General features: G+C 37.7%; 1 protein-coding gene across 1 annotated transcript; it reads left to right on the top strand.

Annotated features, from left to right (window-relative positions):
- Positions 1-2,720: 2,720 nt before the first annotated feature.
- On the top strand, positions 2,721-12,766 carry LCA5L (lebercilin LCA5 like). Its single transcript, XM_057426374.1, has 5 exons — positions 2,721-3,371; positions 4,578-4,715; positions 6,592-6,685; positions 10,676-10,808; positions 12,632-12,766. Exons 1-4 carry the CDS (start codon positions 2,829-2,831, stop codon positions 10,696-10,698), a joined length of 798 nt encoding a protein of 265 aa, XP_057282357.1. The 5' UTR covers positions 2,721-2,828; the 3' UTR covers positions 10,699-10,808; positions 12,632-12,766.
- Positions 12,767-13,390: the final 624 nt, after the last annotated feature.

Genomic DNA, 13,390 nt, shown 5'->3' with positions numbered 1-13,390 from the left:
CCCTTTTCCTGCTGAGTTTCAAAATTTCATCTAGATCTACCAAATCTGTAAGATACAAATCAACCAAAAAAAAAAGAGAGAGAACAACTGATTACCTCTTCTATCAGCTAAGTTACATGCTGCTATCAAGAAGTCATATTGGCATGAAACTAGCAGACCAGAAAGAATAGCCACATTTTTTCAAATCAATTTAGCAGAAGAATCATTATTAGCTACTACCTGTGTTGGATATTGTAAGTGGTATTTTTTGCTTGTTCACAGCTATTTGAAATGATCAGTTTCCCAGGAACACGATTATAACTTACATTTTCACCCTGTATAGACATGTATAGTTTTTAGAGTATTTTTGTCAGCTTTTGCAGGAAGGTATTTTCCCATTTCTTTTACATCGTGTTCCATTCTGGAAAAAAATAATAGTAATGTAATGGTTGTTCTGATTTTCTTTAGTGAGAGGGTGGTGAGGCACTGAAACACACTGCCCAAAAAGTTGTGAATGCTCCATCCCTGGCAGTGTTCAAGCCAGGCTGGATGGGGTTTGGAGCAACCTGCTCTAGTGGAAGGTGTCCCTGCCTATGGCAGGGGAATTGGAACTGGATGATCTTAAGGTCCTTTCCAAGCCAAACTGTTCTATGATTCTATGATTCTATGTCATAGTCTTTCTGCAGTGGAATCGTATTACAGAGAACATGTGGGTGTGATCTTGCGTACTTTCCATTTGCTTTGGTTTTTACTTCTGATGAGTTTTTTCACAGCACTGCTTAATGTGTTCACTGCAGAAGGTCTTGAATGTGTTCGACCTCAACTGGCTGCTACAGTTTCTTCTCTGTTTACTTGAATCTTCATAATCATAGAATCATAGAATAATTAGGGTTGGAAAGGACCTTAAGATCATCTAGTTCCAATCCCCTGCTGTGGGCAGGGACACCTCAAACTAGACCATGTCACCCAAGGCCCTGTCCAACCTGGCCTTGAACACTGCCAGGGATGGAGCTCTGCCTGAGATTGCCCCATAGGGCAACAGTCCTTCTTAATCCAGTTAAAACATACGTAAAAACATTTAGAGCACTGACCAAATCACAATCTCTCCTCCTTTTGAGTCCTAATCTAATTCTTTCTATCCTACCATTTTGATATCACATCATTGAATTTGGTAATCTGTTCTCCCTACATGGTTCTGTATGAGCGAGGTCCTACCAGCTTGCCTTCTTTTCTTCCTCCTGCTTTCTCTCCTTCCCCAGCAGGACCATCAGAACAAAGACCATCTGATTTGTATTCTGAAACAGTGGAGTGTATCAGGTATTTCAGGAATAATAGCAAAGGACTCAGCTGTATACATCACCCCCTTCATTCTTTCCCCTGACTTGCTGCCTTGCACATCACGGACATAGGCATGGGCCTGACTCCAGGCACTGCTTCGGGTAAGGGAGAAGCAGAGCTGGGCTGAAGCTGTGGAGAGCTGGGGAAGCTCCTGCCCCCAGGGAAGGAGGGAGAGAGCAGTGGGTTCTGCTGCTGCAGGGAATAGGCCATTCCCCTGCTGAAGCCTCTGTCTTTCCAGATAATGCTTGCCATAGCTTTCCACTATTCGGGCATACGCTGTGGGAGCAGAAAGGCCACGGCGTGGTGGTGCCCTAAGCAGCATCCTTCTTTACTTTTCCTACCACTGATTCGATGTTGCTTCCCATCTGTGATAGGGTGTTCTGGTCGGGGCCTGCTCCTGTAAGAGTTTGTGTGCAAAACACCCATTAGATTCAACAGAAGTGCTTGAAAAGATCTGTCCTTTTCCTCTGGTGTTTTTTAGGTTAGTACTTTGCCTATTTTATCCATAAAATATTACGTGATCTATAAATAATTATAATAAATCTCTAGCAAAATGCTGCCTGAAATGTCTTGAGAGCCATAGTGAAATTGAATATATGCCTGAAAAGGGGGAACACACTCAGATTTACAGTCTTGACCATTTTCAAATCCTAATTATATTTCAGGAAAGGGAAATGAGTGTAATTCACTCAGAATGCTGGCCATAAAGAAGGGCAAATGGCAGTAATACACTTAGAATGCTAGCCCATAAAGATCTTTTTCAATTGGTCTGTCGAAACAGTGTACACAGCTACATGTTTTATACTAATAAGCATCTATGGTTTAAAAACGTAGTTCACAGCTGACTTGAGAATTCTAGAAAGCTGTTTAAAAATCCTAGCTCCAGAGAAATTTCACCATGTGCTGTTGTGATCACCTTGGTTTTTGAGATCTTGCATTACTATGTTGAGGGGTTTTCTGTCACAACTTTCCTGGTTTCAGCTGTAACAATTATTTTTTTTCCTAGTTACCAGCTGGGTTTAAACCACGACACATTTCTATGTCCCCCCTCTTGGGAATAAGTTCCCAGATCATGCCTACAGTGAGCTGCATGATTTACAGAGAGAAAACTTATTTCCATTGACACTGCAGTAATGTGTTAACGTAAACATACTTTACTAAATTATTCCCAGAGTTTTAGTGCTATTTGCCCTAGAAGACACTGCCTGTAGGGTTACCCTTATTAATGAAAAGTGAGCATGATGGCTGTTTGGAATGAAAATGGCTTCAAAGAATGAAAGGAGGGAACCTTGACCTCCTATTGATCTAGTGCAGAAAAATAACTGCACACACAGAGATATAAAATCTTTAATGGATTTATCTGTGAAACACTTGAACATTGAAGTCTTAGTATAGATCTTGGGATTTTTGTCAAATACACAGTTAAGTAGCTTGGATGAGCAGAATATGCAGTTACGTGAGCAGTAAAGACATACGGTGATTTTGCTGTCTGAAGTGATTGCTATATATCAATGCCAGTTTACTTTGGTCTGAATGCAGGAGGAACAAAATTGCCAGCTGAGAAGATACCGCATCAAAATTCTTCATCTTTAAGCCTGCAGAATAGTATGACTTCCTGGAATAAAAACACAGTGGCTCAGCAAATATCGTCAGCAAAAGTTCACAAAATTAAAGCACTGAAGAATGAAATATTTGACTTACAATGCAAATTAGAAGCATCAAGCTTAGAAAACCACATTTTGAAAAAGCTTCAGTATCGACACTTAAAAGCAATAGATAGATATGAAAATTTAGGAAGTAACTTTCAGGATCTCTTAGCAAGTCATTATAATGAGGTGAGAACTTTAAGGAAAAGCCTGAGGATGTCTCAGGAGGATGAGCGAAATTCATCCAGGAAGCTCAGAGAAGTTGAAGCATCACTGGTAAAAGCTAAAGGTGCTTTGCAGACCTTGCGTATGCTTTCAGGAGACAAAACTCTTGCAGAGAGAGAGGAACTTGATCACAGATTGTCAGTCCTTACAGAAAAAATCAAAGTGAATGATAAGAGAATACAGGTAATATCTGCATAGCTTGTATTTATGGAACAATAATAGGAAAGGTTTTTTGTGCAAGAATGGTGGAGTTTTTAGCTGCTTCTTGTCACATTAATGATTCTGATACAGCCCTGTAACGTAGAACATTCTGTTTAATCCAGTGCAGTCCTGAATATAAGATACTAAAAATGACAGTAGTGCCCCCTTCCAGTATTTTAAAATCTGGCAGAAATGTAAAAGTAGGTTGAGTTTGGCAGTAAAGATATTTTAGGAATTATTTTAACTTGTATGCCTTAACCCTGTTAGGTGAGAAGCATAGCTTATAGCTGAAGGGCAATCTTCAGCAGTGTCTGCTCTGCTCCCTGCAAGCAGCATGGGGTATCCACGCTTGCTTGGGCCTCTGAGTCACAACAGGACAGACCCTAATTTACCTTGGCAAAGCACAGGATTAGTCATACGTGCAGACTACCAGGCTGCCACAAAAAGGCAAGAATACAGTTTTTAATACAAAACTGGAAGAGTGAAATTTCTATTTCATTAATTTCTGTATTCCTTAGGATATATTATATATAGAATCAGTAAAAAGTCAGGTAATCTTAGAGGCATTTCACCATCTGAACAGTTAGGGCTGAAATACATTTATTACATGAAAGAAAATGAAAATATGAACAGCTGAAGTCAGATGGGTTTTTGAAAACTTTCTATTCACAGAAGTCCTAGTGAGAAACTATAAAAAGCATGCAGGGTTGGGTGTCCATATTACAGTTTTAGTAATTATCATTTCAGTGCAGGGCACTGGCTTCTAATGATAAAGTACTTAACAAGGTACTCCATAAATTACCTAGTTTTCATTTACACTAAGCCTCCTTATGGTACTGCAGTTAGTAGATCTCAGTGTGAACAGACATGGTGTCTTAACATTTCTGTGATGACTGTATTCATTAATCCACCAGACAGATAATGTAGAGCTTTATTTTTTATGTTTGAATGCCAAATATGCTTTTTTGTTGTTCATTAATATTTGATTTTATACTAGGTTTTGCTCATTTTAAAAGTAATTTTTCAGATACTTCATAATTTCTTGCATTGTTCACAATAGACTATAATTATTAGAAGCTTACTTTTCATTACATGATCATACTTATTTTTCAACTCTGGTAAGAACTGTAAATTTTCAGCAGTCACACTGAGCACATTCTTATATTAAAATACATAATTTTTTTTAAGAGCCTGGAAAAGCAGCTGAAGTTGAACAATAGCAGCTTTAGTCGTCAGCTGGCAAATGAGAACAGAAAAGCTCTGGAAGCTGGGATAATTACAAAGACCTTGCAAATGGAAATTAACTCTCTTCACCAAAAAATTAAGGTATTCAAGATTTTAAAAAGGTTTCTGCTCCTACAAGAAAATTCAAGTATTACATGTTACCTATTCCTTTTGCCTCTTTTATATCATTTAGTAATGGAATTTTTGTTTCCTAATTGAGTCTATAGTTTATGAAAGAAAAGGTCAAATATCAAATGATGAAATTATTGTAGGGTCTATTTGTCACAAGTTCAAAGTAGATCAATAAATATTCTAAACAGAGGTGAATGTATTACAGTTTGAACAAATAAGCCACACCAATTTGCTACCATTTTGATATATCTGGGTCAATATATTTACCTACTAACTTAAAGTGAGCTCCCTTACAGAAACACTTTCAAATTAAAATTAGCCAAATGTTACAATCTGAAAAACTATACTTTAGCAAAAAGTCATACATAAATGTTTCAATAGTTTGTTTAAATTCCAGCTTGGTTTTTTAGGCAAATATTTTTGGGACAAGTATGTCCAGTTCAACACTTACTGTAATGTCTGTAAACCAAACATACGGAAAAACCTAAAAGTGACACTAAATAGAAGTAGAAACAAAACTGCCATGAATGGTATGTCATGAGTTCTAAACAAGAAAAAACAGTACATATTCCAGAAAACACAAAAACCCTTCTGGCTTTTTAGCAATTTAAACTGTTTGTTACACAGTTAAAATACACTTTTTAATTTCTGTGTAAAGTGACTGATCCACCCATTGGCCCTGCTAGGGATCATCCTCCTTCTAAATAGAATCATAATAAATGGGAAAGATGTTGTTATGGGGAGCTTTTTCCAGACATTGTGAAGGGCAGAACTGGTGACTCCTCAAGATTCATGGAGCTTTGTGTTTCTGTACAAGGGCATTTGCTGTTTATATCAGGTGCAGAAATGTTCCTCCTGTTAGTTGGCAGCAACCAGGCTGCCCAGCAGCAGAAGCTGTACAGTGCTTTTCCTGGACCTGCAGCGCTATTTGCCTGCCAGAGTCTGATCTCCTCCTATATGTGCAGATCCAGGAGACAGGAATAGTTACAGTCCAAAGAACACTAACGTAAAACTGTTCCAAAATGTAAGTTATTCGAAGTTCACACCCTAGCGCTTCTCGAAAATATTTGTTTCGTTTTCCACATAGTTTTCTATGTGTGTCCAGTTCTCCCAATATTCTATTCAGATTCAGAAACCTTCTATTGTTTTGCTGCGAACAAGACCAGACATGCTTTTTAACCTTATTTCTGTGCCAGAACAGAGTTTTGGCTTCCACATTCATAGTTTTGGGCACCTGGTTCGTTCAGAGCATTGAAGGTATTCGGACACACTATCAAGACAATCTGTATCTCCAAACTAAATGCAGCTCCTATTTTTCATGCTAAAACCCAATACAGTGAGAGTTACTGAAATCTCTCCTCTGTGTTTCAGATAAATTTCAGTAAGGCAAGAGGACTCTTGCTAAATAAATGTTAAAAGTATGCCTCTGAAGTTTATGTCATTTCCCAGACAATATTTTATAAAATAGAACTGAGCACCTTCTAACTAAGAGCACTGAGTAAAGAATTTTGATTAAAAGAAGGAAGTAAAGGCAAAAATTGCTTAGTCTGAAAAAGATAGAACAACAAATGAAGAAATCACTATAGAAGACTTCATCTGCTGAACATGGTGTTATAAGAAAGAACACGTAGGTGTACAGGTGTGTTCTTAGCTTTGAAAAGGGAGAATTTTGATTTGGCTCATGAAAGCAAAGGACAGATTCCTATTTATGTAAATAACAAAGTCACCACATGGCCTGGCACAATGCAAAACCATTGACAGTTTTCTCCCAACACGGGAAAATTAAGTTGGTAACAAGTAATTGTTAATGCATATTAGAAGTTTAATGGTGTTTATTTCTTCTTAGGAGAAAGATCGTCAACTTTTTATAAAAAATATCTATGCAAATCGGATGCCTAAAATCCCAAAAGGCAAAAGTGATGCAGTACCTCATGGAAAACGTACGTGTACATTCATTTTCCTTTTTTGGTTTAATTGCATGAAGCTTAATTTGCTTTATAGCTTGGACATATGTTCCAAAATAAAAGCTAATATAGTACTCTTATATGGGCTAAAAATATTCTGTTACATATAATTTGAAGAGAAGTGCTTGGTTTTTTTTTGCTCATTTATTCTATGAATACAAATACATGACTTGTTTTTAATATTTAACCCAATATTCATCATGAATAGTGTTTAGCATACATAATTTGAGTATACTAACAGTGACACTGAAGTAGTGCTGCTATTTTAAGTGCATATTTGCATCAAGTGCTGTTTGCCTATTTGTTTTTTAACAAGGTGAAGCTATCAGTCCCCAGAGCTTTGGCAGACAAAGTTTCGTTCAGGCTGTTCCCTTTGACTTGGCCTGAAGAAGTGGCTACCCTGGACCCAGAATTCCTGTCACCTAGTTCACTAACTCTAAGCACCTCACAAACAACCCTTCTGTATTAAGTTCCTACTTTTAGTACATACTTTCAAAGTGCTTTCATACCAGCAAAATTAATGGATTTAATGAGGTCTTTAAAAAATGTTTTCTCATCTTTAAAATCCTTACACCGTGTTACTTCTAGCACAGGTGCTTCAATGTCCATTATTGAAGCTCCAGCAACCTGCAATTTGTTGGAGTGTAAGGAGAGGAGGAATTTTCAGATACAAGGTTTAGGAGGTTTAATCGCCACTGTAATGATCGCATGGTCAGCTTATCCGAGAGAAGAGAATGCTTATCCTTAGTAGCCCTTTGGGTTTATAGCATAAGTAAATTCAAATGGGCAATAACCCAGTTATTGTCTATCCTTTCAATTGTTTCTGCAGAATTGATGTTATTTAAAATAATACAGTTGAATGATAGAAAAGAACGATAGAAAGTTAATTCCATCAAGGAAGAGCGAGCTCCTTAGCAAAGAGTGTTGTTTTTTTTTTTTTAACATGGGTGCGCAGTTATTAGAGAGAAATATCTATCATATACAGTCTTCTCTATCAAACATTCCAAGAGTGGGACTCCCCCTTGTGTGGGATTCAACTACTTACTTACAGGCATCCAGTGCCATTTGAGTGTTCTAGTACATTCTGCCTGGCCCTTAGTTGTTGTTCCAGAAGGACACAGGCATCCCATCAGTCCTATCTAGTATCAGCCAGCCTTATGTAGATATCCTGAATACTTGAGGGCATCTCAAATAGCATGAGGTGCCTGCGTTCAGACAAGTGGATCCCATCCCTTGAACTGAGTGAGCAACAGCTAAAACCAGCTACAAATCATAGAAGCCGAGGACTTAGCTGCCTGTGTGCTCACTATATTCATCAGGGACAAAAATGTTGAAGGAGGCACTGATTAAGCACTTAAAAATTTCTAATTGTCATATTCTTTAGAAGTTGTATCTAGAATTTATTAATAAATGTGTTTTATACAGAAACTAATAAACAGATTTCAAGTACTTCCCCCACATTGAAAGTGGTATTTTGCCTCCTACTCAGGATCATAAACATTCTGTCAATACCCTGAAGGAGAGCTTCCTGCTCAACAAACTTACACCCTTAATTTTGGATTATGATCTGAACGTGACTTCCTTGGGTTAAGCCTTCTTTAAAATACTGGTCAGATATTCCTGCTCCTCAGTGGAAGAAGGGATTGGAGCTTTCTTTGTATGGGTACAGAGGAGCACTTAAAACTTACATGGTAGCAAGCATATCTGCTGGAAATACTGCCCACAGAATTCTTCAAATTATGGTATCGGTACAAAATCTTATCATAGTTGCTTATGTCTTTTCCCTTCTTTGCCTTTGCAAATTTATTACTCTGCCTTAACTACAAGTGAAATGGAGGGAAAAGGTTGGTAATTCAAGCTGTAAAATTAAGAAACACAAATTCCTACTTTTCATTCCAAGTCAGACACAGATTTTATGAAGCTCTGAATTCCAGGTTTAGTTACACCACAGAACCAGCTGTGATTTTTTGTCATTTTAGTAACCTATGGACTTGTACGGTATTGTCATTTAAATTACAGTACTTAACTCACTGTTTATGATTTAAGTTTCTTTTCTTTAAGCAAGATAAGGGGGTTTAGCTGGAGAGAGACCTGATATTTTGCAATGAAAAGGTTCCGAGCAAAGTTATGTGATCTTTTGATATTTTTGGCCAATAAAGGTTTCATTCTCTATCAGTTAATGGAAACAGATGATTTAGAAATCTAGAACTGGAATTACTGACAATTTTTTTCCTTTTCACTATTGTCTTGATTTTTCCTACAGCAGATTTAGAAAGAGCTACTTTTTCAAGTAGTAATTATTCCAGTAATATTTTTTATTACTTCAAGTAATAAAAAATAATTATTTAAAGTAATACATTATTATTTTTATAGTAATTATTCAAGTAATTATTTTTATTCTGTGTTTGCAAAAATTTTCACCCAGATGGAAAGAAGAAACACGGGGTTGCATTTTTTTAACTCTCCTGATGAGTAGCTGAAGGTAGGCTGGCTTAGGTTATCAGAAAGCTCTGTGTGCCTACATAAAATTGATTTATCGAATGAAGCCGCTCGTTTCATGAGCTCTTGGTAAGAGCAGTTTGCTCAGTTGTGGGAAGGTCACACCAGCTGATCTAGAGGTACAGCTCCCCCTAGTTCTGAATCTGAGGAACGCTCCGCCGATTTCTGCCGGAGCAGCTGGTAACTGCTTGCTGGTTGCCTTTCCGAAGGGAAAACTAATGTCCTCCACATCATCGGCGCCATACCTTCAAGAGTAATCCTCAACAGCCGTTTTACCACCAAACTGCAAACGTTTGAAAACCATCGTTTTTACAAAGTGTCCTCCTCTGATTTCAGAGATCAAAACTGAGAACAAGGTCAAATGGTGACGGAGGCAAAAATCACATTTTTGCTGCTGGGACAGTAACTTTCTCAGCTACTGTACTTATGTCAAAATTATTCTAAAAATAGAGCAAAAGCAGAACATACCTTCCCCATCCCATCTCCATTCAGCTACTTTTTTAAAATGTCTCAGTCACTCCTTTTGTATCCTTTTCCAAAGACCATAGATATTTCAGTGTTAAGCATTTCCTCTGGAGAATTTGGTTCCATTAACTTGAGAAAGGTGAGTAAACAAATCAGAAGGCATCAAAGCAAGCATGTTTATTATATTCTTTTAAGATCCGAATTTAGGAACCTGAAAGGTGAGGCCTTATACCAGATCTCTTAAACTTTCATTCGAATGTTACCAGGCAAATGAAGCCCATATGGGTTCTAGGACACAGATGCATTTGTCTGACTTAGCATGTTCTATCTGAACAGGACTTTGTAGATCTAAAACTGAAGTATATTTATGATGGACAAATGAAAACCCTCAAAAGTCCAGGTATGTGTTCCAGTTTGAGCATTTATAGATGAGGCAGAACAAAGAATTACTTTCTTAAAGGGCATTAAGACATGCAGCACAAAAATGCTTAAATCCTAGGCCACATACCAGTATTATCAGTCATCAAAGAGATCTTTTGTTTATACCAACAATATAATTCCAGAAACTACTGTATTACTAATGACTGTCCTTTTCAATAGGCTTCAGTATACACAGATCAGTACAAGTAGATAAAGACATGTTTAGACCACTGCTGCTGTCAGAGTACGAAGCTCAGGAAACAGAAACCAGCCCTCTTCAGCTAACAAAGGTATGAATGATCTGGATCCAATCCCGTGTTTAAACTCTCAGCTAAGCTGTTTGTTACTCCATATGTTTCAGTAATATGCCTGAATCACCTCATCCATCTTCTTAACTTTCTAGGATGTGGATTTTGTGTGAATGTAATTATATTAAAGATATAGCACAAGGTAATGATACAAAATAAGAATATGATAGTAATAGAAATTACAACTTTTTATAAGTATGGCACGACTGTGTACTTTTGAGAGTCACTAAACAAGTATTCCCTTATTATTTTTACCTTTAATTGCCAATTGTAGGAGGAAACATCTCCAGAAGATAAAAGTCAAAAAGCTGAAGTAAATGAAGTATACACAGATGCTCAATGTAGAACACAAAAACAATCAACCAAGAAAATACCAGAGCCAGAAACTTTTAACAGGACACACAGAGGTATATTTTATCATTTTTTCTCAGAAACTCATTTGATCTCTTCAAAAGATGAATGAACTGATGGTATTGGTAGGTTACTTGGGTCTAACAGCCATTAGCTGGTATCTGACTGACAGGAGCTAGTTCAACAGAATAACATACAAAATGTCAGTGAAATCTGGGCGCTGGTGGTGCTGCCCTGACAGCAGAGCGGCTGCATAGTATAAGGCATCTTCATATTCCTGTACTACTTGGGTTGCCCAGAGAAGTTGTGGCTTCCCCATCCCTGGCAGTGTTCAGGTTGGATGGGGCTTGGAGCAACCTGGTCTAGTGGAAGGTGTCCCTCTGCATGGCGGGGAGATAGAACGAGCAGATCTTTAAGATCCCTTCCAAACCAAACCATTCTATGATTTTAAATGCAGTTGTTGGTCACAGTGGTAAAAAGTCAGTGCTTTATTGATAAAAGTATACTTTAGTTACTAGTTTGTTAATTCCACGCTGATCAAATACAGAACTCAAATTTCTGGTTGTGAATCTTCATCATAGCTGATGTCAACATGTATTTCTGGCTCAGGAACTATTGCTGAGAAAGGAAAAGGACTGCTTCCAGGGCTGGGAGTATCTCCTCATTGCAGTGCATAAATAGATTTTATGTAATTCTTAGCCTTTGACCGTGTTCTCATATAAAACTTGCGTGCAAGGGACTCATCTACAAACACCTTTATTCTGAAGGAATTCTGTAGAAGAAAGAAGGAGCCAACACATCTATTCCTTTACCTGAGATTTTCCTTCTAAAAATACTTATGTTACTTTCATTACAGTAAAGCTTGTAGAAAGAACCGAGATCTAAACGCCATCGTGCACTTATGGTAGGAGACATTACATGACCTAAAGGTCACACAGTTACAAAGGTGAAACAGGTTGTTGAGGTCACTTACTAGATCAGTAACAGAGCTGGTAATCTGGAATGCATTAACCCCTGTGGTTTGTACTCTGCCTTTTCAGTTGCAGCCTTCCAAGACCCCACCAGATAACCCCCATCACCATTGTCTTTGAAAACCCCCTTACAAAAAACACCCATCTTCCAATTCTGCATGTGAATGTCTCTCCTTACTGTCTGCCGGACCCTTCCAGTTTTCACTCACTGCCAGTATTAGATTATTTAGCCATTTTAGCTATTGCAACTCTATACACTTCTCCTTTAACCTCAGTCTAGAGGTACTCTTTTGAGTCTCTCCAAAGCACAGAACCTATTAGAATTTGTTCCCTGCAGCTGACAAACGTATTTGCTGTAGGCATTCAATACACACATACCTTTTCCTACTAGAAAGTGGAGCCAACTCTTTTATAGATGAGAGTTGCCATATATCCTGCTCCATGCAACAAGCAACTGTGTTGACAGTTAAGGGAAAGAAAACCATGAATATATTGAAGTTCCATTTAAAAGCAAGAAAATTACAAGTAAGGAGTTCAGATCTCATGTGGTCTCTTGCATTGATCTCTTGCAGGATCTCTTGCATTGCACATGACTTTTCTGGCCCTATACTTAGCCATTATTGATCATGTTTGCATGACAATTCATTTAATAAAATTGAACATAATGAAAAAGAGAAACATATTTACCTGGATTTAATGGCATAGTAATCTTGTTTAAATCTTGCCACATCCTGTTATATTTATTAGTAAACAGCATTGTCATAGTCCTCAAGACTGAAATACCATTAACAACTTAAGCAATAAGGAAGTGAAACTTAAGAAATAAGGAAGTGAAATTTTCATTAATGCTTCATGACTCTTTATGTTCCTAGGAAACTTGCCCTAAACATCTCCATATTTCATTTTAGACTATTTACAGGAGGGCAGACTACTGATGGAAGAACACATTTGTTTGGAATTTATGAAAAAAGAAAAAGAGACAGATTTGCTTAAACAGGAGCTGAAAGAAGTGATGAAAACTGAACAAACTCCTCTAAGTGACAGCATGAAGGAGAACAATCAAGAGGAAGATGCAGTGGCAGAACATGAGAAAGAAGAAAACAAGCCAGACAAAGAGCTAAATAACAGTGAGCAGCCAGAGAGTAACTGTGTGATTTCAGGTCCAAGAAACAAAACAACCATTAGGCTGAACAAAAAATACATATTCTCAGAAGCCACTGAGAATTTGCATCGTGGGCTTCTTACATCAGGTACAAGATCAAAACACAGCAGGCTCTGCAAGCGCAGGCAGAACTGCAGTGGAACAGCTGAATCAGAAGTGAAAAATTCCTTTGGGCTGTATGAACCATCTCCTGGTAAAGGCACCCAAAGAAGGCAGGACAGTTCCACTGAAGCAGAGGCTGTGCTCATGTGACATTTGCTGAATGGAAACCATCTTAAGAAATTACTCTTTGGACCAGGCTGGTTTTGAATATACAACCCTTCCAGTTCTAACATGGGAAGAATGAAGAAGTGAAAGGATGCAGGATTACATAAGGCAGATTTCAAACCACCATTACTAGTTCATCACGTAAAGCATCTTAACATCAATCGTTATGAATAACCTCATGAGAATACATGAGAAAACAAAATATTTTATTTGCTATTTAGTTACATACATCAACTTT

This window comes from Pezoporus wallicus, unplaced genomic scaffold (assembly GCF_028554395.1).
Source record: "Pezoporus wallicus isolate ANWC-B61680 ecotype Strahan unplaced genomic scaffold, APGP_CSIRO_Pwel_v1 contig_8747, whole genome shotgun sequence".
Lineage (NCBI taxonomy): Eukaryota > Metazoa > Chordata > Aves > Psittaciformes > Psittacidae > Pezoporus > Pezoporus wallicus.
This window is presented reverse-complemented; position numbering and strand designations above follow the sequence as displayed.

What these genes read in the sequence shown, in the direction of transcription:
- LCA5L (XM_057426374.1), top strand. Translation starts at nt 2,829, where the DNA reads ATGCCAGTTTACTTTGGTCTGAATGCAGGAGGAACAAAATTGCCAGCT. An exon ending in TGAATGATAAGAGAATACAG is followed by an intron (nt 3,372 to 4,577) that starts GTAATATCTGCA and finishes ATTTTTTTTAAG; the next exon opens with AGCCTGGAAAAGCAGCTGAA. An exon ending in CTCTTCACCAAAAAATTAAG is followed by an intron (nt 4,716 to 6,591) that starts GTATTCAAGATT and finishes ATTTCTTCTTAG; the next exon opens with GAGAAAGATCGTCAACTTTT.